Genomic DNA, 26,107 nt, shown 5'->3' on the forward strand with positions numbered 1-26,107 from the left:
TGTGAGGAGATAATTCTCTCAGGAGGTGACTTTATCCCCAGGACCAGCATTAAAGGGGAACAGGCTATTCTAGGGGAAATCCACATTGAAGTGTAAGAAAAAAAAGAAAAAGGAGAAATTTCTGTTGAATTGAGTCCAACTGTGCTCAACGACTAATCTCTGTTCCTATAGATTTTCTACCTGCATAAAGTTGGGTTTCTGTGTTTCTTTGTCATGTGGCCGATTCCATATAATGTCCCAGCAGCTCTGCTATTGAGAAAAGACAGAAGGGAGGCTAAGGTACACAGACTTCTGGCCTACAGTTGTGTCAAGTAGATGAGGCTTTCCCAGGACTTCCTCAAAGCACCGTGGCTGACCAAAGGCAGGGTGACTTGTAGACGTCCATCACGCTCCCTCCACAGGCAAACTCCTGCCCTTCATGCCAATTATTCTTACTGGAAGAGGAACTCATTGTCCAAGTCCCTTCCCCCAACCTTTCCTCTGATTCCAAGCAAAACAAAACAATTCTTGCCACACTGCTTCAAGGAACTGTGGCATACTGGAAAATGCCCACATGAGCAAAGAATTCCATTCACGGTTTGCATGTGATTCATGCAACTCATTTTGATTTCAGCTGTTGCATGCTTCGTTCTCTTCTGAGGGGAACTATCATTGCGAAGCACCAGGAAATGCTCGATGACTGAACAGCCTGTGTCCACTTAGCCCATCTCAGAGGCACCAGACTCAGTATACGTATGCCGGTAGGTGTTGGCCAGTTGGGGATTTAGCCAACTCCCAACAAATGTTGGGCAAAATGTTCCATTTGGATTAGTGCAATGTGGTTCAACTCACCCAATTTTTTGCCCTTCATGTCTCGCTATGTAAAGCAGCAATAATAATGACTTTCATACTGATACATTATTTAGGAAAATGGTAAGAAATGAAAAAAAAAAGCACTTAAAGTGTCACACACAAAAAAGTTGTATAAATCCCATTTATTAATAATAATTTATAAATTATCTGGTCTTGACATATTCTATTAGAATCATACTATTTGAGGCAGAAATAGTAATACTCTACAGCAGGAAAAAAGTCTATTGGTGATGATATGAGAAGTACTGGTACGATAATTTTATAAACTATTCAAGTCCATGAAAACACTCCAGTTCAGAGATGACAGTTGGTTTTATTTTCCGGTTTCTCCAGTTTCCCACGCACATTAGCTCCTCTGCTTGGTTTTGGCATTGTGTTTTCTTCTACTAAATGCTATGGTTTTACCAACAATTATTTTAGAGATAGCCAATGAGTGACCGAGGGCTTCAAATGGCCTCAGGCATTTTCTAAATACTGGAAATGGTTGTCAAATTTTGCAAAGAGAGAGTTCACCGTAGCCTCCCCACTCGCTACAAATGTTGTACACCCCATAATGTCACGCGTTTTAGTGACTTGCCTGGCTCCTATAGGCACGTGTGTTCGCTCCACTCTGTTTCGAAGCGTATCATGTGTCGTATGTATCGGAGCTAGTCTGTGGGTCAGAATATGTCGATTCGCTATTCCGTAACAGTTTAAGAACAGCTGAGGGACTATGCCTCTTAACAGCTGCTTTTCCACCAAGCATTGTTCCATGCATGTTTAAGTGTGATCTCTTGAGCCTGTAATCTGTTATATCATTATGCCTGTACAATATTTACTTACTTTCCCCTCCCCCGCCCCCCAGTCTCCAGGGCCACCCCTTTTCTTCCTATTATCTATCATTTACTCCTTTTCCCTGATTATAGTGAAGATCCATCTCCACCTTCCCTGACCAAATCTTAAGACCACAAACCTCTCCACTCAGCTCAACCCTAGTATGTAATAACTATAAAACAACTATAGGATAATAAAACAACTATAAAAAAAAGACATCAAAACAATGCATTGTGAGCTGAGAATATGGAAATACACACATGATTAGTTCTGACTTGAACAAAATATCTTCCTGATATAATCAATAAACTACTAGAAACTGTATCTTTGTCATCAACAGAGGAATTTCAATAAGCAAGAAAATAAGCCCTTTCTAAATGAACTTTCTCAAGGGGTAGAAAAAATAATTTTTACATGTATATAATTTATTTATTAATATTATAGTCTTATATGATACAAACATTTTCTTACCTAAAATGATATTATAACTTAGGAAACATACTTTCATTAAACTCTTGGGCCTCACAATGTAGCATGCAAGGGAATAAAATCCTTTTGAAATTAAAAATTATATTCAGAAGAAATTGATCTTGTTAAACTAATATGCATTTTAATAACTAAAGAGTAAAACATTTCCCTTAACATCAAAATCAATGATTATTGTGTTCATTTTAATGTCACTATATAAATATTAAAATGTTAACTGATACTTGCCTAGGTCAAATATTCCAGTTGCGTTAACAAACATATACATAACAAATATAAACTTCTACCATGTCAAGTTTCCCATTATCTTCTTGCAACATCATGACTTTAAGAGCCTGGAAAGTGCCTTCTTTGTTTGCTTGTTTTTATTTCTTTTGCTCTACAATCTCCAAGATTTTAGGCAGGAGAGAAAACACAACTGAGAAATATTTCAATTTTGAACAAGAGTCTTGTTAGTTGCATTCTCTTTTGGATACTCCCCATGGGAAAAGATCTGTGAAATGGTGAGCTGCCACTAACACTGTTTGGAGACCTTAGGCCATTTGTTGATGGCAGTTATCTACCCAATGATTTATTCACTATAAAAAAGACCTATCACAGTCCCAGAAAAGAAGAGATAGTTCATCCCATGAAAAACAGGTTGCTCTCATCTGTACAAATTAATCTATTCTCCTGATGTTCGGACATCAAAAATATTTTATTTCGTGTTCAAAAAGAGATGGGTTTCCACACCAGAGTATGGTCAATCCTTACCAATTTTCTCCACTTCTCCCCACCTGCACACTGTCTCATTAAAATATTTTAAAGTGTACTTTCATTTAATACTGTTATAACAATGATGGTCTTGGATTAAAACAATGGCTGCTTTGGTCTACTTTGGCTTTGGTGACGCCATTTAAAAAAATCAAGTATGTGATATAGTTTAAAGTTTTAATAAAGAATTAAGGGTAATTGAGCGTCAGTGGAATTTCTCATACACCTGTTGAATGCCTACTAGGCTCAAAGTTCTGTGCTGCATGCAGATAGATATCCCAATTTCTTGGTATTTTTGGATCATGGTCCTTCAGTGACTGGTAAGGGAAAATACTATGGTGTCACAGTAAAGAATTCTTAACATGAGGAAGTACTGGGGTGAGGGATGGGAGGTACCAGTAGATTCAGCTAAAAAATTGCTGCTCTGGGTTTTAACAGCTTCTCTCCAAATCTACATTTTAACATTGTGGAAGAAGGATTGGTTCAGGAATCCTTTATGATCTACCCAGACCATGATTTGAGAATTTTAAGAGCCAATAGTTTAAATGACAACCATTCAAAGGCTTCAAAATGGTCATAGCAAACCCCATCCAGACCTTAAACCTTGGCGGTAAAAACTTGAGAGTTTAAAGACTCTGGAGAGAATTGTTTCTTCCTATGGAGGCAGGGACCAGAGATCAACCTGCAAAGCATCTCCCAGAGTCTGGTGTCCTGCGCTTTCATTACGGTCAGTTTGCTTTAACATTCTAAATATATAGTCTCAAAAAATATTACGAGCATGGCAGGTTATTTTCTCTCTCCACAAATCCTGGTTGCATAATTTAACATAGAAACAATTTGGGGAAGAGATTATTATCTTTCTACATGTTGAAAAGCTCTTACTGATACAGTTTAAAACGTGCAATTGAAATGCTGCATTTTCTTGGGCATTCAATAAATTTCTTAGTTTTTTTTTTCCTAACTGCAGAAATAGGATAAATAAAACCACTCAGTTCCTTAAGCACAGCAAACATGAATCAAAAGCTTTTACTCCTTATTTATAAAAGGAAATGTGACCATCATAAGTTTCTCAATATTCCCTGTCACCTTTAAGCACTTTCATTTATTATTCTCAATATATTTTAATAGCATACATAGGTTCACAAAAATTCCTCCCTGGGGCTTCCTGTCAGCTTTTACTTCCCCCAGTCTTTAAAAAGCTTACACTATACATGACGTAAAACACATTTTGAGCAGGTTATATGAAAATCCCCTTTTGTGCTCCACATCGACAGAGCCCCTCCGAATCTCGGAGAAAGCAACCACATCTCAGTTGTGCTGTCAGCATGAGGGGCGGAAGCTCCAAAGGACGATGTTCGTGGAGCTGTAAATACATTGTGTCGCATGTGATAGATAAGAGAATAGCCCCATGACAGCTACGGTTTGGAAGCATTAACATTTTTCTTTGCAACCCTCATTTTTAATCTTTTCCATTATTTTCCTTAGTAAAATGCAGCCCCCAGAGTCTGAATGCCTGTATCACTAGCTTCTATGCCATGATTAAAAGAAAGAAGTCCCAACCAACCACGATGAAGGTTGCAGTCAGTATTTAAGACAAAACAGCCTCCCTTGTTGATTTAGCAAAAGGTAGTTCTTCTCTCTGCGCCACACCCCCCCCCCTTTCCACCCTGCCTCCCGTCCCCTCTGCTTCCATGTGAGCAAGCTACTTGGAGTTACATTAAGAATGCGTGATGTGTGCTTTCTAGCTTTTAAGTTTGGTCTCCTCAACCATGAAAACAGTTATAAATTGTTCTCAGAGCTAAACCACTCCACATCTTGGCACTTGGTTGTTTTTAACTTTCAACAATAGGCACTGTTCACTCCCCTCCATCTCAGTTCTTTATTCAGTGATCAGGCAGGACACTGATGAAAGGCTAGTCACGGCTTCCCCCCCATGGTATCAGTGTGGTGGCATGTGATGATTCACATGGGGTGTGTTTGATCCGAGAAAGCCCAGTCTCTGCTTATTCTTCCTTTGTTCTGTCATCTGGGGGAAAAGAGAGAGTGTGTTCAGCTCATTTTCTCGCTTTTCCCCAGTGCTGGTGGGCTGCACAACTTGGGGGTAAATTTCCCAAGCACCTACAGTCTGCGTCTGGCATCATATAGAATCTATTTACCTTTAAAAAAGGGAAAATGTTTTTTTTTAAGTGAATTTCCACAAGCAGAAAATAAGCAAACCCCTCTCTGTGGTTAAAAACAGGAACCATGGTTCTTTTAGAGCGGCTCTTTGCTTGTCAGACAATCGTCACCATCAGCCTAGTCTTTTTAATAGCTACCACACGTTACTTTTGATAGTATTTTTACTACCACTAATAATTTTACACGATGAAAGGGTTGATTATAGCATTGAAATGACAGATTCTGAAGATGATCTGCCGTTCTGATGTATTTAGTAATGGCTAGGATGGCACAAAATACCAGTTTCTATCAAAAAGTGCAAAGAGGCCCTTGTATTTTGGCGTTTACTCCTCTCCCCCACTTCCGTGGGTGCAGAAGGGTCACACAGGTGGTAATGGGACAAACGGAAGCCTCTACTTGCGGGGATGTGGTTCATACAGCACAGTGTGAGGGTTCCTCGTTGGAATTTACAGTTCCCTGTGAATAACAATCTGGCCCCCAGGAGTGTCCAGGTCTCCTCGCACTCCCCTCACTGCCCTTCACTCAATGGTGGTGAATGATTCGAGCCCACCCAGCTCTAGCCCCGGCTCCCTGAGCACACTGACCTGCTCCTTGAGCTCTGCTAGCTGACCAGACAGCTGTTTGACCAGACTCATGGTGGATTCCAACTTCTCCTGCAGGTTCCGAATCTCATTTTGCTCGCTGTCACCTTCATTGCTGACGAGGGACATGGCTCGCATCCGAGGAAACCAGTCTAAATTCTTCTCCTAAAAGCAAATACGTGTTCAAGAACAAGGGAGTGATGGAAGGGAGCCTACAGTTCTGTAAAGAAGGTTTATGGGTGTTCATTAGTGTTAACATTTATTTTTTTAAGTTTATTTATTTATTTTGAGAGACATGGAGACAGCACCAGTAGGGGAGGGGCAGAGAGAGAGGGAGGCAGAGAATCCCAAGCAGGCTCTGCACTGTCAGTGTGGAGCCGGGCGTGGGGCTCAAACTCCTGAAACCATGAGATCATGACAGTAGGTGAAACCAAGAGTCAGATGCTTAACCAACTGAGCCACCCAGGCGCCCCAGTATTAACATTTAGATCAAAGTTTCTTAGTATTCAAAGCAAAAGTTACTCTTTCTGGCCAGGCCTGCTGGTGGGAATGAAGTGAGGGTTAAACATTGGTTTTCATGGGGGCGCCTGGGTGGCGCAGTCGGTTAGGCGTCCGACTTCAGCCAGGTCACGATCTCGCGGTCCGTGAGTTCGAGCCCCGCGTTGGGCTCTGGGTTGATGGCTCAGAGCCTGGAGCCTGTTTCCGATTCTGTGTCTCCCTCTCTCTCTGCCCCTCCCCCGTTCATGCTCTGTCTCTCTCTGTCCCAAAAATAAATAAACGTTGAAAAAAAAAATTTCAAAAAAAAAAAAAAAACAAAAAAAAAACCATTGGTTTTCATGAACTGGGGGAAGATTTTAAATATTGACTCCAACTTCCTACAGGCTCCCACAAAGGTCCCAGATAAAGCATTTAGAACAGCACCCCGATCCCAGAGGGCATTCAGTGAATCCTGACGAATGATGAGGTAGGGTCAGGAGACTGAGGACAACAGATCCAAGTACGTATGGGTACTGTAGGCATAAGCTGTTTCTCCTCCCCCGGCACAGGAGAGAGAGGGGTGGCAGGATAGGAGGGTGGTAAAAGAAATGTTTCGGTTCCAGCCACCCATGCTGAACTGGTTTACCCCCCACTTCCCCAAGACGGGCTCTGAGCTCCACTCAGGCAAGAGGGAAGTGGAAGGGCATGGCCCTGGGTTGTTCTGTCTGCTCCCTCTGGAAACATTTTATTACAGTGAGGATGAGGTTTCAGAGTTACACTTCCCCAGAGGGCAATAGCTGGTACCACTTCTGTTTTTCTAGGCAGACTGGGTGTAGGGGTGTGAGTATGTGTGCAGCCCTCTACTGCTGCAGAAACGAGTAGTTAACCAGATGCCCAGCTCTCTTGACAACTCGCTTGCTTAATGTCATAGAATCACTGCACATTACTTAGATTACACTTTTCAATGCTCAAAAGAGCTTGCAAGGTAAATCATATTTGTCCCCACTTTACAGATGAGCCGCCCCGACAATTTAACACCCATTGGACGAGCTAGGCAATGGCCGAGCTAGGATCTGAAGCCAGGTGAGCCTTTCTTTCCACCACCAACTGGGTATGCCAACCTGCATTGTGATTCACCTACCTGTTTCTCCAGGTAACCTTCTCCCAACATCCCTGGCAGTGATCTTCCTGCTTAAGATCACTTCCACTTTAGAAAAGCCCACCTCAGTGGCTGCCAGGACTTCTGCCTGGCCAATCACTAGAATGAGGGTCAAAAAAGTACTTTCCCCGCCTGAGGAAAGGTTCAACTTATCTCTGCCCTTCTGTTTCAGTCTCGTCTACCACTTTGTAGCTATTGTCACTACTGGGAAAACAGCAAGTTCTTTATAGTTCCCTACCCCCAATATAATGAAAGGACAGATAAAAAATTAAAGATAAACATATCAAAAAGTTTTAAACTGAATTTACACAGCTGTAGCTAATTAGCATTTCAAAGGAGAATGGTAACATACTGGAGCGCACAGTGACAGCCACATTCATTCAAGCGATCCTTCGAACATCTATCTATCGCCCAGGATTTAGAGGTGAAAATCAGATAAGACAATATGTCTGCTCCAAGGGGCTTCTGGCTTAGGACAGGCTTCCGTGAAAAGGAGACTGTGCATTATGCACATCAAAATCCTCTGGGGTTGCTTGTTAACATTGCAGATTTCAATCCCACTACCTCTTTCCAAATCAGAACCTCTTTGGGGATGTACAGGATTCCTGTGTGGACCATAGTTTAAGAACCCTGGTCACTGGAGACAAATAAGATGAACAATAACACCTGGAGTAGTGGCGGGGTAGGAAGATGGCCCGAAGGGGAAAGGTTTGGAGTAGCTATTGTGGGAAACAGGAAGAAGAGCCAAATGCAGGCCCATTCCGTGCTTGTAGGGCAGGATGGATGGCCTAGCAGACTGTGACCCCCACAAAAACCATTGTTTACCAACAGCCCGGGTGGATGTGCATCTGAGGCAGAGAGCCAGACTGATACAGGATGGTGTGTCCAGTATCAGAAAGACAAAGGTATAGGGAAGCTATAAATGTCAGCGAGAGGCTGGCTAGAGTGAGGGACATCAGTGTGTGGCCTGGTAGGCAGGATGGAGAAGAACGGACCTGGGCCCAACTGCTCTATAAGCACTCAGTCCTTTCAACAATCCCCTTAACTTCAGTTCTCTTATTATTTAATATCTATATTCTCTGCAGTATCATCTACTGTTGGAGCTTTATAGATGAGGAAACTGAGGTTAGCAAATGGCTTAGCTGGGACCCCAACCCAGACCTGTCTGCCACGAGGCAGCTCTCTTGGCAAGACAGAAGGTGGAACGATAACATTTAAGATTCTGAATGTAGGGCCGCCTGGGTGGCTCAGTCGGTTAAGCGTCTGACTTCGGCTCAGGTCATGATCTCATGGTCCGTGAGTTCGAGCCCCGCATTGGGCTCTGCGCTGACAGCTCAGAGCCTGGAGCCTGCTTTGGATTCCGTGTCTCCTTCTCTCTCTGACCCTCCCCCGTTCATGCTCTGTCTCTCTCTGTCTCAAAAATAAATAAACATGAAAAAAAAAATAAAAAAAAGATTCTGAATGTAGAACGACTTCAGGAAATGAAGATTTTAGGATGAGAGTGCTTTAAACCTGCTAGAGTATCAGCAAACTGGGGGGAGTTAGTATTCAATGGATATAGAGTTTTAGTTGGGGAAGATGCAAATTCTCTGCAGAGGGACATAGTGACAGTTGCATAACAATGGGAATGTACTTAATGCTGTGAAACTGTATGCTTAAAAGGGTTAAACTGGTAAATTTTATATTATGTGTATTTTACTACATTTTTTTGAAATTGCTGGATTTGCAGGGGCTGATCTTTAGGATGAATTGTGTGCAAAGTCCCCGAGGTCATCCTGAAGGAGGTCACTAGTTGGGTGGATGAAGTGGCTGTGGGTGGCCAAGGGCCAAAATCTGGTCCCAGATGTGACCAGGAGCTACTAGAAGGCAGTGACGGGAAAGGCTTGAAAAAGGACATTTTCATGTGAAGGTGAAGATGTGATGGCTTCTCAGTGAAGGGAAACCCAGTCTGCTGACCCTCTTGCAGGGCCTTCAGTACGGAGGGGTTGGGGAAAGAGGCAGCTGCCACCAAGTGGGCTAAAAGACAAGGGGCGGTCTTGGGAGAGCCAAGAAGGTGGCATTCTGGGATGCGAGAGGTGGCCTGTACCATGACAGGGTTTCAGGGCAGGGGACGGGGCAGCTGATGGGCCAGAGGGCTGGAGAGCCTCAGACGGCTGGGCCTGGAGCGAGAAGGTCCCAGCTGAAATGGCGATACCCAGGGTCGGGATGGTGGAAGCATCAACTTCCAGAAAGTTTCCGAAACAGAAGCACACCATTGCTCCGAGGCTTAGCAGACTGCAGAACATCTTTAGAGAACATAGGTGAGACTCTGTGAAGCCACCTTCGAACAAATCCTCTCACAGGTGTCCCGGGGCCGGGACTCCCTCTCCCTACACTCTCTTTCTTCACCTGTTGTTTTGTCCATCCATTCATTCATTAATTCTTCCTATGTTGACCATGTCTGTGTTGGGCACTGGCGAAACCATGGTAAGCGAGAGCCTCATGGTCCCCGTGTTCGTGGAGCTGGTACTCCAGGTGGAGAGTAAGGCTTCAGCCAAATGCTGATGAAAGCCACAGACAGCTCGTGCTTACAGGCCCTGTGCTCCTTTCTCGGAGTCCCAGGAAGCTGTTCATTTCGAATCCCCTTCTGGTCCTCCTCCTTTCTTTCTCTTGCTGCTTGTATCTTTCTCCATTTTTGTCTGGGTGCTTGTGTCTCCATCTATTCTCTCCCACTTCTGTGATTGTTGTTTCATTCTAGCCTTCCTGTCTACATCAACTGACCATAAACTGAAACTAAAAAATCATGTGTGATTAAGACTTTTTTCAATATTGAATGCTTTGTGGACCCTTTTCTTAATTTTTAAGGAGCCCGACTTAAGTGGTTTACATCTCTCACTAAAACTGAAAAAATAACCAAGTTAAATTGCTTTCTGTCCTCTTTTTACAACTAAAGCCAGTCTTTTAAAAATAGTTTTCACAACTGATGTTTCTTCAAATTAATGAGGGAAGTACATTTTTTATTCACCAAAATAACTCAAGTACAATAGTGTTCTCAGAGTAAATCCTGCATAAGCTTTTTCGTCAAAAGTGGACCCTAAGGTCCCTCTCTCTGCTCTAATGGCAGATAGAGCAGCTTCCATGGAAGGCTCGGACCAAGGAGGGTGAGACTCTGGATTTTCACCTGAGCCAGAGCCGCAGGACAGACACACGGAACAGGACACCACTTCCTTACTGCGCTAACTTGTAATGTGTCCGCCATCTAACAAAGCAGCTTGACTTGATTCGTTACTTCTCAGTTACTCATATGTGCTATGTACATCTTGTGATCATGCACATGATTAGTACATTCCCATGTTGACTTTTGTTAGTCAATATGAAATCATTTCCTTCTTTCACCAGGAATGAAAATATTTGACCACAGGGTAGCATAAAGTCAGAGAAGTCGCAGATCAACTTTTAGATTCTGTGGTTACAATGTATGAACTTGGTAACTGGGCGAGTGGAAACTCAGAGCTTCTTGAGGGTTCTAAAATGCAAAGCTCAGAAATGAACTAGTCACGTCTCTGAGAAAGGACTCGCGGAGCATGCCAGCCCCCACCCTCTAGCTATCCCTACATTCTAAAAATAATGAATCTTTCTAGGTGACTAGAAATGTAAGAATCTTTCAAAATAGTACTTCCAACAGTCAGAGCCATTGGACTTATTTAATTGTGTAGTTATTCAATAACATGATTAGGGTGTCAGTGTCCCTCAAGGCTTGCTGTGCTATTCTTACATTTAGTTCTTCAGAGTGATAGCCCCATTTGTGTGAAAGAGGCAATGTGGTATAATGGAAAGAGCACTGACCTAAGACTCAGAACACCGGGTTTTGGTTTTAGCTCAGCCCCAAGCCAGCTCTGTGATACAAAGGGAGGGGGGCCTTACTCTCTGAGTCCCAGTTTCCTCATCTGTAAGACTAGAATGATACCCCAGGTCATCTCTATGTCCCCTCCGGCTCAGCATTCTGTGAGCTAGGAATTCAAGGAAAGCTTTAAAACTCAAAGTGCTGAGACAAGCCCTGAGCTCGCCAAGTGAGCAAACAGAAACATTTCAGCTAGATGCAACCTTGAAACCACATAACCCAAGCTCAGCATATTATAATTGCCCAGGCTGAAACCTAGAAAGTTTAGGTTTCCTTGAGGACTTATATACAGTGGCAGATGTCCCTGCACTTGATTGCCCCTTCTGGACAAGCTTCTCCACCTTACGTACTGGGATAGATTTTATATAATCTATCCCCGTTGACGCTTAATCGGCCACAGACTCAAGGACATGTAAGATTGTGATGATTTCTCTCCACATCCTAGTGAGATTAAGAAGTAATGTGAGGGGCCCCTGGGTGGCTCAGTCAGTTAACTGTCCTACTCTTGATTTCGACTTAGGTCATGATCTCACGGTTCGTGAGCTGATCTCACGGGCTCTGTGCTGACGGTGTGGAGCCTGCTTGGGATTCTCTCTGCCTCTCTCTCTCTCTGTCAAAAAATAAATAAACTAAAGAAGAAGAAGAAGAAGAAGAAGAAGAAGAAGAAGAAGTAATGTGACTGATTTCAGTGAGCCAAGTTTTGGTGAAGTTGCCTTATGTGTTTTTAGCTCTACTAGGTACACATTAAAAGTTGCTAGCTGGTAAACTGAATAGAAAGCAAGGGTATATTCTATCCACAACATAGTTATAGATCCCACTTGTTGGCTGCCTAGCAAGTGTCAGGCACTTTAGCCATGCTATGGCCAATAACCACAACAATTCCATAAGTTAGAGATTGTTACCATGCCCGTTTTACAGACAACAACACTGAGGCAGGAAAAGGATCAGTTACTTGCTCGAGGTCACACAGATGGGAAGTGGCTGGGCCAGGCTTTGGCCTCCACCCTGTGCTACTGGAAATCTCATGTTCCTTTCAATACACAGGACTATTTCTCTACATCTAACAGAGCAGTCAGTGCTTAGCTTCTGACATTGCCAAGGAAAACGGACTACAGTGAGAATATAATAACTTGCACCCCTTGGTTGCCTCTGAAGCCTGCTAAAGGCTTACTTATTGAACGTGAGAAACACAAATTCTTTAGGGAGGGCATCAGATCCATATGCAGATACTTGATGACAATGCATCAACGCTTGACATTCACAGCGATTTGCTGAGTGCTCTAAAATACTGCTAACGAGGGGTAACACACTGAACATACCATGTACTGTATTGTATTATGACGGGGTACCAATAAATCATCTCATACAGCCCTGTTTCCACTTTCTCTGCTGAATGTGCTGTCCCAAGACCATGTTTGCTAAGGTCTTGCTTCTTCCCATCTCTCTCTCTCTTCTAAGCCTCATGTTTATACTGCATTTTCCGATCTGCAATCATTTACGATGGCTCCTAAGCTGACAAGTGTAACCATTTCCCCAAAGCCTCAGTATGACCCCCTGCATTCCTCTCTTTGCCTTCTGGTTTGAAGATGTCAGCAGAAATGGCTCTCCAAAGGAACACTAGCAATGCAAATACTACTGACTTACTGGAAGTAAGTCGGAAGGTCCCCGAGGGAAAGGCACCATTGCTGCTTTCCTGGAACTTCAGACCTACAAAAACAACCTGGAACAAGGATTCTTTCTGAAGTAGAAGTAATCATTTTGGTTACGGGGGAGTGCTTCAAGTACTCCATGCCAGTCTCAGCTTAATGACGTAGCAGCGTGGGGCGCTTCTCACCCTCTCAGCAACATGGTGACCTCGATGGCAGGGTAGGCATTACCTCAAAAACTTAAGGGACACCCAGGACACTGGCATCTGGGTTTCTAGTCTCATTCCAAGTCTTGAATACCCCACCTGGATATGACAAACATTGCTCAATGTAGGCAACAAAAAGGCTGGTTCTCATGGGGGTTCAGAAGAAGGAAGCGTGAGCTGGAAAATATACACTTGTCTGACAAGCTTTAGGAACGGAAGGTGACAGAAAAGATGTAGCTGTATCCTTTGAAGTTACAACACTATTCCTGGATTGGACAAATTTAGAAAAATAACATGTTACGGGACTGGAAGATTCGTTTGCCTGTCCTTATTAACTGTATCTTCCTTCTGTGGCTCTCTGTTTATTCTGTATCTGTATCTCCCTAAATTCTTCCTCTGCAACTGACGGGTTCTGACAAATGTAACGTAGAGTACCAAATTTGTGCGGTTTGAAAAGTTTTAAATGTGTTAGTTACCCAAAGCAAATCTGTATCGAATGATTTGGCAAAACAACAAAATCTCTTTAGAGTGTCATTGTCAGATGTTCAAATATGTTTAAAATCTAAATGCTCAGATATCAGGCTTGCATTATGTACGTGACAGTGGTTGGAACATTACAAAGCCCTATACAAACATGAAGTATCCTTGGACCGCTGGGGCCATACGTGTACAGGTGTGGGGCCCTTATCTTGTGCCTGTGTAAGGCACCTAACAGATGCTCAGTGAGCAACAACCACTGCTTTTGCTGCTCTGCTCCTGCCTGACCCCCTTCCATGGCATCATCTCCAGGATGTAGATGGGAAGGGGGCTGCTGGCCTGGGAGCCTGCCAGGAAGTAGTCACTGCTCCGGAAGGCAGGGAGAGAAAAAGGTCCAGTGAAGGAGAGGTATGTGCTTGTGAAAATGACTTAACAGGGTTGTTTGTCCCAGCAAGGCTGCAGGTTTGGAATCAAAAAGTGACAGCTGGGAGGGACTGGAAGCTGGTCCAATTCTACAGCCCCCCCCCCCCGCCCCGTTTCCTATGCAGCATAGCTGAGGTGGGAGTGGGCATGACCTGTGGCCAGTGCAGGGTGAGCGGGGGGGGGGGGGGGGTGGAGGGAGCGGGGGTAGCAGGGATGCTCAGCACTGCATCACGGCCTCACAGGCTCCAGCCTCTGCAGGGGTGGAAGCATGAAGTCCCCTCTCTCTGTGGCTTCCTCACCTCAGGGAGCCAGGGTGAAGCAGGGGAGCATGGACCTCCTTGATGGAAAAGAGGGTCAAAACAGTTCCACAAACTTTTACAGAAGCATGTTAGGAAGAGTGTTAGGCTCTGGAGTTTCAAAGACTCATGGGTCAAGATTTCTGTCATCAGACATTTCCAGACTGGTGGAGGCAGTAGGTAGTGGTAAAGGTAGCCGGTAACCGGGACTGTTCTGCAATGGGCAGGAGGCACTGCAATGCACCAGGCTGACCAGAAAGTCATTCCCTAGGGGGGGTCTGCATGCCAGATGGTGGGCCTTGGCTATTTAGGAGGTTGAGAGAACTGTGATCTTCAAAGTCCGCCTAACCAGGTAACCTGAAAATGCACCAGTGTTTGAAGAGCAGGGCTCTGGGTGGTGACCTGAAAAACAGGTGAGGATACAGGTGTGATGAGATCCCATCAGTTTAGCTTTGTGCCCGTGGTGGCTAGTGGCTGGTCTCATCACGGACAACAGGCTGGACTGTGAGCAGAGACCTCGGCCCCTGAGAACGTACCTTGCTTCCCATTCCTGTTCCCTATCCTTCCCTCCTTCCCAGCCTCCCTCACAGATTCCTTTTCTCCCTGAGGTTTCCTGAGTCAGTTGCTATTGTTTGCAGTGAGGAACCCTGGCTGATACAAGCTTCAAGAAATTAACAGGGCCAAGTGCTACTTAACACTGGCCAATTTTGTCCAGAATAAAGGCTGAGGGCCTTCTCCAAGTCATACAGCAAATTAATTATGACATAATAATTATATTCAGTAGCATATAATTAGATAATAATTATGATATTAATTTTTATGGAATTAAGTAAAAATAATAATCATGGATGGACCCAAAGAATCACGTAGAAGAGTTTGATCAGTGTTAGTGGTAATAGCAACAAATGGGGAATAGTTTAAGTGTCAACAAAGTGGTCAATGATCAAATGTATTACGACACATCACAGTACAGTGAGCTATAGAGCCCTTATATTATTTAATGATCCTGGAAAAGATTCATAATAAATATTCTTATGCCTTTCTTTATCATGGAAAATTCCAAATATTAAGTTTGGTGACTAGACTATACCCATCATCTAGTTTCAATGATTGTTAATTTACAACTAATCTTGTTTTATCCATACCACTTCCAGGTTACTCTCTCTCCAATTTTTTTCTGGGCCACCCCCTAGGCCCTCACTTAGTCCTGGATGAACCTCTTTCAAGTAGCAAGGGGACACAAAACAAATGTCAGGTCTCAGTCCCTCTGAAATTCCTCACATTATCTGTCTTCACCTTCCTCAAAGTTGTGTTTCTTTGACTTTGTCATGGACAATCCTCTGACGCGTGGCTTTCTCATCCCCTTCACCCATGTTTATTTGTTCTCCATAGCAGGAGTCACCTTCTAACACACCATATAAAATACTGATTTATTGTATGCCATGTCTATTGGCTCTGCTAAAATATGAACCCCATGAAGGCAGGAATTTGTGTCTGCCTTACTCATTCCTCTAGCTCAAGCACTGGGTATGCTAATGGGAATATTTGGTAATTGTCTAGTAAAGTGGTCAATGGTTAGTAAATGAACAAGCCCTGAAAGCCTGGTGGGAGCCACCTTGCTCATGCCAGAGGTTAAACCTCTGTGGCACCTCTATAGTTCTCATCAGTGGAGGAGTCAGGGATAAGCTGCATTTGGCATATGATTTTAGGCTGAAATCTCTACCAAGGAGAAGACAGCTAGCAATTTTCATTACCTAGCTGGTATCTGATCTTCATTTTTCTTTTCTTTCTTTTTTAATCTTTATTTATTTTTGATAAAGAAAGAGACACAGAGTATGATTGGGGGAGGGGCAGAGAGTGAGAGGGAGACAGAATCTGAAGCAGTCTCCAGGCTCTGTGCTGACAGCACAGATGCGGGGCTCGAACCCACAAGCTGTGAGATCATGACCTGAGCCAAAGTCAGACGCTTAACTGACTTAGCCACCCAGGTGCCCTGATCTTCATTTTTCATTAATTATTTTCACATCCTGCATCCAACCATGCCTGATGCTTCAGTTATTTTATATTTTTATTTATCTCGTCTCCCCTCTCCCTGCCCCTGGCAATCACCAACCTCTTTTCTGTATCTATAAGCTCATGTGTTTTTTTCCTTTTGGTTCCACACAAAAGAAGGATCATTCTGTATTTCTCTCTCTGACTGACTTCATTTAGCATAATGCCCTTGAGGTCCATCCATGTTGTCACTATGGTTTCACTCTTTTTTATGGCTGAATAAAATTTCATTGCATATGTGTATGTGTGGTCTCTCTCCCCACCCCCGCGCGCGCGTGTGTGTGTGTGTGTGTGTGTGTGTTGTAAAGTAGTGATCCAGTTTCATTCTCTTGCATGTAGCTGTCCAATTTTTTCCAAAACCATTTACTGAAGAGACTGTCCTTTACCCATTATATATTCTTGGCTCCTGTGTTGCAAATTAATTGACCATATATGCATGGGCTTATTTCTGGACTCTTTCTTCCATTCCGTTGATTCATGTGTTTGTTTTTATGCCAGTGCTATACTGTTTTAATTACTATAGCTTTGTAATATAGTTTGAAATCAGGGAGTGTGATGCCTCCAGCTTTGTTATTTTTTCTCAAGATTGCTTGGGCTATTTGGGAATTTTTTTGTGTAATTCCATTCAAATTTTAAGACTATTTGTTCTATATCTGTGAAAACTGCTATTGGAATGTTAATAGGGATTGCACTGAATCTCTAGATTGCTTTGGGCAATATGGATGTTTTTTTAAAAAAAATTTTTTTTAACCTTTATTTATTTTTGAGACAGAGAGAGACAGAGCATCAACAGGGGAAGAGCAGAGAGAGAGGGAGACACAGAATCTGAAACAGGCTCCAGGCTCTGAGCTGTCAGCACAGAGCCCGACACGGGGCTCGAACTCACGGACCGTGAGATCATGACCTGAGCCGAAGTCGGACGCTTAACCGACCAAGCCACCCAGGCGCCCCTGGATGTTTTAATAGTATTCATTCTTCTAATCTGTGAGCACGGAGTATCTTTCCATTTATTTGTGATTGCTTCCATTTCTTTCATTAATGTCTTGTAGTGTTCATTATCTCCTTGGTTAAATTTATTCTTTTTGATACAATTGCAAATGGGATTTTTTAAAATTTCTCTCTGATAGTTCATTATCAGTGTACAGAAACACAACAGAATTTTATGTACTGATTTTGTATCCTGAAACTTTTCTGAATTTGATTTGTTCTAACAGTTTTTTGATGGCATCTTTAAGATTTTCTATATATAACATCATATCATCTGTAAATAGTGATAGTTTTACTTCTTCCTTTCTAATTTGGATACTGTTTATGGTATTATTGCTTATGGGGCCATCAATTACACAGAGGACAAATTTATGAACTGCTTAGCTTATGAACTTTTGGTTATCCACTTCTGATTTATTCTTATACCTTCCATTTGACAGAACCTGTATGACATGGGCACATGTCACATATTGTTTGTAAAATGAATAGCTGATTAGGAGTTGTTGCATATGGTACTAATGAATATAGGTAAGCAAGGTAACCTGATTTTTTCAATAAGATATATTATTAGTACAAACTATTTCTCTTTCTTTTTGTTCTTTACTAATCCAAATCAAAAATCCTTTTTTTCTTTTTCTTCAACATATATTTAATGAGCACCTACAAGGTAGTAAATACTATTCCAGGTACTGGCTAAAACAGTAAACAGCTCAGAAAGAGTCCTTGACCTTTTCAAGCTTATATTCTAATAGGATATGACTGATGGAAGGGTGGGGAGATGACAATAAATAAAGATAAATGAAACAAATTCAGATAGGGATAAATACTATGAAGAAAGTGATGGCTTGAAGATTATCTTGGTGAAAGCTTGACTTCTTCTTTGCCAATTTGTATGCCTTTTATTTCCTTTTGTTGTCTAATTGCTAAGGCTAAGACTTCCAGTACTATGTTGAACAACAGTGATGAGAGTGGACATCCCCGTCAATCTTGGGGAAGAGGCCCTTACTGTCAGCTGGGCAGACCATGAAGGCTGCTGTGGGGAGATGACGTCTGATGGACAAGAAGGAAATAGCTTTACACAGAAATGAGGGGACAGAGTTTCAAGCAAAGGAAATCATAATGCAAAGGTCCCAGGGATGAAAACAATGCTGGTGTATTTGAAGAAAAGAAAGATTTGTGTAACAAGAGTAAGGCACCACGTGAGACACAGAGAGTGGTAGGAGGTAAGAAGCCAGATGTGAACAGGCATGAGTTATGGACAGCCCTGTATACAGAGGGAGATACAGGAGGATTTTGGCTCCCAACAGATGAATGGCAATTCCTGGTTTACAGCAAAAATACATACACACATACATTCGTGTACACACACACACAAATACAATAAAACTTTGGCTGCTACATGGAGAATGGACATGGTAGAGACTCTCATTGGGAGACACTGTCTCCAGGTGGGCATTAATGGTGGCTTTGGCAAGAGTGGTAGGAACGGGGCTACCGGAATAACGTCAGCCAAGAGGGCTTCGAAGTCAGTAAATGGGTGTTTGAAAATGTATACTTGACAGCACCATTTCTTGCAGGATAAGATTGCATTCACAGAGCTCGAAATATCTCATTAGCATGATTAATGTGAGCAAACAGACTGGATAGTCCAGACTTTAAATGAATTACTGGGCCAGAACCTCAGGGCTCTTCCCCCGGAGAAGAGAACTGGGTCATGCCATTGTGTTCCAACAACTATATTCAGTGATACCGTGTTGGTAGCTTGAGATCAGCCACAGTGGGAGTATTGACACCATGGAAAGGGGCAAATGCTACCATCAGGGTTTTCCCGTTACAACCAGAAGTGGTTGTTGCACATTAAAAATCACACTACTGGATTATGTCCTTTACTAAAAGAGATGAGGGAATCCTTAAGGATAGTTTAACTTAAACCACTGATCCAAAGTGACATACCAGATGATCATGGCAGAACCAGCATGACAGTGGAAGTGTCCTAATATACCAAAGACACTCCTTTTCTTAAAGAGTACACTTAATCATGATGAGCAGTGACTAATGCATAGAATTGTTGAATCACTATATCATACACCTGAGACTAATGGAACGCTGTATGTTAACTATACTAGAATTAAAAATAAAAAACTTAAAAAAAGACTCTTGACCTTAAAATATGCCATGATTTGAATTTACTTTTGTTGACTGGATTCAGGGTTTAATAATCTTCTTTCTGAATCTTTGTTATTCTGTATTTACATAAGTACTTTGGATATTACTCTCCTCGATTATGATAATGAAAAGCATATTTACATCAAGATCATCCTGTTTTTAAAACTAAAAAATCTCAACAATAAAAACAAAAAGTGCAGTTTATATATCCAATATGGTTGGGAAAATGCTGAGTAGCTTGTGCTGGCAGCAGACTCAGAGTGACCTAGAGAAAGAGAAATCTGAGCATTTGGGGGCTAGACTCTTAGGGAGGGGTCTGCCCAAACTTTATGATTAGAGTCTGTCTGGATATCATTATGTGTTCATCTTCTAGAAGCAATCTTAAGAGACAGTTTGGGGTTTCAAGCCATGCTGAGGTTCAAATAACAATTGTTTTGTGCTTTAATCATAAAAATGATAATTTGATTTAGTGCCTGTTTCAGTTAATCTACAAGTTGATAAATTTCCTTCTAAAAGGTCACTCAGAAACGTTTTCCAAGTCTTATCTGATATCTGATATTTTGATAGGACTCCTCCGATATTTCTCTCAAATACAATCATCATATTCACCTCTGTTTTATGTGACTAACTAGTAGAATTAATAATAATAGATTTATATGTAGAGTTCAGAGAATATATGTCTGTAATTTCTATACAGTGTCTCTAAGAATGTCTATATGGTCAATGCAAAATATCTATACGGAAAATACTGTATCTAGAGAAAAACAATTTCCCCAAATCTTTTAACACCAGAGTCAAATGTAACAACAAATGAAATTAAAATATGTCATAACTGCACCGACTACTGTGTGAACTGCATTGCCTTTTTTCTCCTATGTGTGTGTATGGAGCACATATGTTTGTGTCACACAAAGAAATGGGTAAATCTTCTAAAATACTACTTAAATTCCTCCTTTGGGACAATAATAGTAATAACAATAACAGCAACAACAACAACAGCAACAGCAACAACAAAGAATATTCTTTTTGTTCCTTGAGAACATGCTAATGAATGGTCACCAAATCTCAAAACCAACCAGCACAGCTCAGTGCAGAGTGCACCCTGTGGTTATCATAACTACAGAGCTTTAACCAGTGTAATTGGATTATACTAAGTTTGTAGCTGGCCTGCTCACTAGCTGATGTTCTTTTACTAGTCCCTCACATTAAGACATTTTCTCAAGTTGTTCTTTTAACTTTGGGGCTATATTTAAGTCTTTCCCTTTGTCTTCCAAATGCTCCCCAAGCAGAGGAAAAGAGCTGGTGGTCTAAAAAGTGTTGTCTCCTCTGGGCTAGCAGCATCAGCACTAATTGGGCAATGGTTAGAAATGCAAGTTCCCAGGCCTTACCCCCAGTCCTGCAGAATCAGAAACTCTAAGGTTGGGGTCCCCTGATGTGTCTTTTAACAACCCTCTGGGTGATTCTGAGGTGTACTAAAGTTTGGTAACAACCACTCCAGATAACTCAAGACCTAACCAGTGATACTTTAACATCACTAGTCATTGGATGAAACTTAATGAAAATCCTTAATTGTACTCATGTTACACACTGATGGGATAATCACACAATTTGTTGTCTAAATAGGGATACATCTGAGCATGAAAGGAATGTTATTAAAAATAATGCAGAGACAGGGGCATAACCTGGACCATTACAGTCAAAACTATGGTCCCTCTAGGTTCCATTAAAACCTGAACTATCACTTATGGTATCTGGACCAATTAGTTAGGAGAATGAAAGAATTCTGTAACAGTATCTGAGTGGCCTCTTATAGATTGAAAATTTCTTTTATGTATGTAAATTGCTGAGGACCATTTTGAGGTACAATCAGCTAGGAAGTCGTTAAGTATTCTGGTCATTGTAAGTTGCCTATAGAAATGCGTTTTGACACATTTCTCATGGAAGTGGTCCATATTTGCCACTCTCATTTCATTATGTCCCATCTCTCTTTTTTTCCCCTTATAAAATGGATGTATATTAGGGCTCCTGGGTGGCTCAGTTGGTTGAGTGCCTGACTCTTGATTTTGGCTCAGGTCAAGATCTCATGGTTCATGAGATCAAGCCCTGAGTTGAGTTCCATACTGATAGCACGGAGACTGCTTGGGATTTTTTCTGTCCCTTCCCAACTCATGCTCTCTCTCTCTCAAAATAAATAAGCTTACAAAAATAAAAAAATAAAATGGATGTATGCTAACATTCCCTGAAATTTCTCCTTGATTTTCCTTTTTAGAAAATCCAATTTTTTCCCTTAGACTTTATCATTGCTGGTCTCTTTACCAGCCTCTGAATTGTTTCAAAAGTCCATCACCAAAGAGCTAGGGCATGGTCAGGATAAAGATCTGGAGCGGTTCTTTTGCGTTAACATAACACAGACCTAACAGTAAATTCAAAGTTGGACCAAGATGGTGTACCAGGTTGCACAAATCTTATTCCGAGGCCAAACTTTTTCATTAGCATCAAAGAGCTAAAATTTCTTCACTAGATTCTTCAAATAGGACATCATGTGGATTGAATGATGCTGAATTTAAAACATATGAATTAGGTCTAAATCAATATGCTCTTCTGGGATAGGAGCAAGCAGGTATGATGTCAAAATGGGAATGAACTCCCAGTTAGAGGATAGCTTTCAAGAGTATAGCTGTGACCACTGTCTAGCTGGCTCTGGGACTTGGACCAACTACAGAATGGCACACAGCTTAAAATGAATTTCACCATGGCCCTCAATGCATCAACTGCTGACTAGCTGAGTCAATGGACCATGTCGTCCTGAACACAGTGAGGAACAGCAGCCATAGGTGATGACACACAACCGTGCCAAGCAGCTGTTACATGGTGAAAAGAAGTAAGGTAATTTCAGGTAGGATGAACAAGAGGGATTACAACAGATGAAGCAGAGCTATGGGCTGCCTGGAACGCAAGCGAGGCTGAAAGAAGAATATAATATACTGTAACTTCAGAGGATGGTGGTTCCTTTTGGATAATGGCTCCTGGCTAATTATAATTACACAATGCCAAGTCACAAAAGGCACAGAGTTTTGGTGAACAGGAATTGCAGCCATGAGCCAGAAAGCAGTTTTACACAAATGCAACATGGAAACAATAGCTGATCCCACAGTAGGTGCTGTATACCTAATGTTTGTGCAGTTTCATAAACAAAGTCCTCAATTTTTAAAAGTAGGTTATTCAGGTTTGATGCATTTTATCCATGTTTCCCTTTTTGAAACATTTCCCTGATTATTTGTTTTTACAGAGTCAATCTGAGAGAAGACTAAAAAATTCAAACAGATACTAAAGCAATTTTTACATGTAAAACTTGTTTCAGACACATGATGGAGCCAGTCAGATGAAATCATGTAATGCTTGGTTATGATTGGCTATTGTATACAGGTACTTGGTGCTGTTGAGGACTCAGATGCTGCCCTGAGACATTTTACGATCAATATTGGCTGACTTTGAAATGGCTTCCTGATTTAAGTATATATCTTGACCCCTCAATTAGATGGTGCACATCTTGAGAGTTGAAACCACACACACACACATACACACACACACACACACACACACACACACACACACACACACACGTTTATGGCACCCATAGCAGCACAAGCTACTCCTAACCTTACATTTCTCCTCCAGTTTCCTTCTACCTCTGCTGCCCTCCTCCCACTGTTGACTCGCCCATTCCCAGATCCATCAGTCTCCTGGCTGGGACAGTGTTGTATACTAAGGGATCAGACCGGTCTTTGTCCCTGGTCCCTATCGGGATACTCCAAGCCCTTGGAATTTTCCCAAATGATAGAAATGTCTTTGTTCTTCACAAGCCCCTTGGATCACACCCTACCAGCTTTAGGATAGGGGATAGTCACCAAAAGACCAAGTGCACATGATTAAAAGGTTGGGACTTGGGGCTCACCTGACCTCGGGGGAGGGGAAGGAGGCTGAAGATTGAGTTCAATCATGTTGCCCATGACTCAACAAATCAGGCTTATGTAAAAAACACCTAATAAAAACCCCAAACACTGGAACTTCTTGGTTGGTAAACACACTGATGTGCAGGGAGAGTGACACATCTGGATTCTATGAGGAGAGGGCATGGAAGCTCCCCCCAAACTTTGTCCCATCCATCTCTTCATTTGGCTGGTCCTCCTGGTTTATATCCTTTGTAATAGAACTGTAATTGTGAATATAATGTTTTCCTGAGTTCTGGGTCTTGGTCTTGTGAATCATTGAACCTGTAGGGATGGTGAGAATCTCTGAATTCACATCTAGTCCATTAGGAATGCAGATGACCTGGGGACACCCAAAGTGTGGTTGGTGTCTGAAGTAAGGGCATTCTTGTTGGGGATCACATCCTCTAACTTACGAGGTTGACACTGGCTCTCAGTGGTTAGTGCCAGAGTTAAGCTGCAGTACTCCTAGTTGGGGCTAAAATGGAATACGTATGTGTTAGAATGGGCACCAACCCTGTTCACTGTCTCTGGTTGTGGGCCCTATGGCTATCGGCTGCTGGTGGCAAGAAGGGGCAGGGTGCCATGGTAGTGATGGTGAAGGGGCTGCAGAGCAGCCAGTCTAGATAAGTGGGCTAGGTGGGCATCTGCTGTTGCTGGCTTGAAATTTAGACATAGTTGACATTCGATTTTAGTGTTGTAAAGAGAAGAGCTACAGAAGACAGAACATACCCAGAGACCTGTAGCTATATACACACTCAGATACAACCACGTAAGGCAGAAGGAAATACGCAGGGTGTGTTTAGGGCAAAAGAATGAAGTCAAAAGGATGCTGTTGGATTGCAATCTTAAATAAGTTCTCTCTTTACCCCCTACCCATCCTGCCTTTGGGGTCAGGAGCAATTGAAAATCGACCAGCTTGTGAATGTTCTGTGAATTAAACTATTTAGTATGTTCTACCCATTTCCTTGTCAGGAGTGAATTTTGTGTACTACACATAATTAACGTTGAACCCCAAAGTAAAAGCACTGATACATTTTTTAGAATAAATTTTCCTAGCATAAAGTCTAAACTCCTTTCCTAGACTGGGGGGCCTGGCATGATCCTGTCTATCCCTCTCCCTTCTCACATCCTTGGTCGCCCTTTGTTGTCCTGCTGGTCCTCCTCTTGTCCAGCCCATTCCTGTCAGAGACTGGCTCTTTCAGGTTCTAAATCTTTCCATGGCTTACTCACTTACTCCCTTGACAGAGCACCAGCATGGGGAGAGGCAGAGAGAGAGTGAGGGAGAGAGAATCCTAAGCAGGCTTTGTGCCAACAGCACAGAGCCTGATGAGGGGCTTGATCTCACGAACTGTGAGTTCATGACCTTAGCCAAAATCAAGAGCTGGACTTTTAGCCAAGTGAGCCACCCAGGCTCCCCAAGTAAGTTGTGATTTAAAAGGGAAAGGTTCGGAGGCAACTTGGTGGCTCAGTTGGTTGAGTGTCTGACTTTGGCTTAGGTCATGATTGCATGGTTCATGAGTTCGAGCCACACATGGGGCTCACTGCTGTCGGCGTGAAGCCTGGAGCCTGCTTCAGATCCTATGTCTCCCTCTTTCTCTGTGCCTCCCCTGGACTTGTGCACACTTTCTCTCCCTCTCTGTCTTTCTCTGTCTCTCTCAAAAATAAATAAACATTAAAAAAATAAAAAGGGAAGGATTTTGGAGGCAGCCCAATCTCTGTCTGAATCCCAGGTTTGCCTCTCATTAGGTGTGTGATCAGAGAAGATTATTATTTAAGTTTCTTTCCCTGAAGATGCAGATAATAATGCTTATCTTTTAGGATTTCTATCAGGATTTGATAAAATGATGGAGAGGAACTAGGGCAATGCCTTTCTCTCATGGGGAAACAGAGAACAACATGCATAACATGCTTTTGGTGGGGGGAGAACGGGATGAGAGTTGGGGCAGGGCAGTGTGGGTGTAGCACGTGGGGACATAAGGTTAGGGGCAAAGAGGACAGAGAGTGGAAGGAGTCATCTGTAACTGGCCTCAGGGGACTACGACTTCCTGAAGTCAACAGGTTTTCAGGGATAAGGGCAAGGAGTCACCCTGATGCGAGGTTTTAAATTTTCCCACGTCAGTTGCTATTCGGGAGTTTCAGAGGGTTTTCCCCCCACTGTGCCCCACCTCAAGGCTTAGTAACCTTGTGCGAATGAGGAGCCCATTCATTTCTTCCATATCCCCAAGTACCAAGCGTCCACTTTCGAAAACGTAAATTCCTCAAGTCAACTTGGCTTTCAAAGTCGACTGCTTGAAAATCACGGGCACACCACCCCGGAATGGGAAAATTCTGTTTGTTTTTTTTTTCTCAGTTTCTTTGCAAGAGCAGCCTGTGGTCAGGTTTCCTAGGGGGTGGTGCCCACACAGAGCTGACCCATTTGTGTATCTGGACTGTTACTCTGAGAGAAAGCTGTGAAGCTTTTTTTCCAGGGTGTTTTAGCCCTTCTGCATTTTACTAAACACACTATTAATCCTCTTTTACTTCCTCCCTTTTCTTTATCTTACCCAACAGGATGCAGAGAACCTCTTCCACACATCAGGTTTATCTCTATCCTCTCCTGTTCTGGCCTCTTTGTCACCTCTCTCCAAGGCCCACCGTTTTGGAGAAATGATACTGACCTTTAGCTTTGCCTGGTCCCAAAGCC

General features: G+C 42.5%; 1 protein-coding gene across 2 annotated transcripts in view; it reads right to left on the reverse strand.

Annotated features, from left to right (window-relative positions):
* Positions 1-955: 955 nt before the first annotated feature.
* The window catches only part of ITPR2 (inositol 1,4,5-trisphosphate receptor type 2), a 508,158-nt gene continuing 483,006 nt past the window's right edge, over positions 956-26,107 (reverse strand). For both annotated transcript variants that reach the window (XM_043561419.1, XM_043561418.1), the window contains exons 56-57: positions 5,667-5,828; positions 956-4,930 (exon numbers count right to left, since the gene is read on the reverse strand). In XM_043561419.1, the coding sequence (XP_043417354.1) occupies positions 4,844-4,930; positions 5,667-5,828 (249 nt within the window). In that variant the 3' untranslated portion in view covers positions 956-4,843. The remainder of the gene's footprint in view (positions 4,931-5,666; positions 5,829-26,107) is intronic.

This window comes from Prionailurus bengalensis, chromosome B4, assembly GCF_016509475.1.
Source record: "Prionailurus bengalensis isolate Pbe53 chromosome B4, Fcat_Pben_1.1_paternal_pri, whole genome shotgun sequence".
NCBI lineage: Eukaryota > Metazoa > Chordata > Mammalia > Carnivora > Felidae > Prionailurus > Prionailurus bengalensis.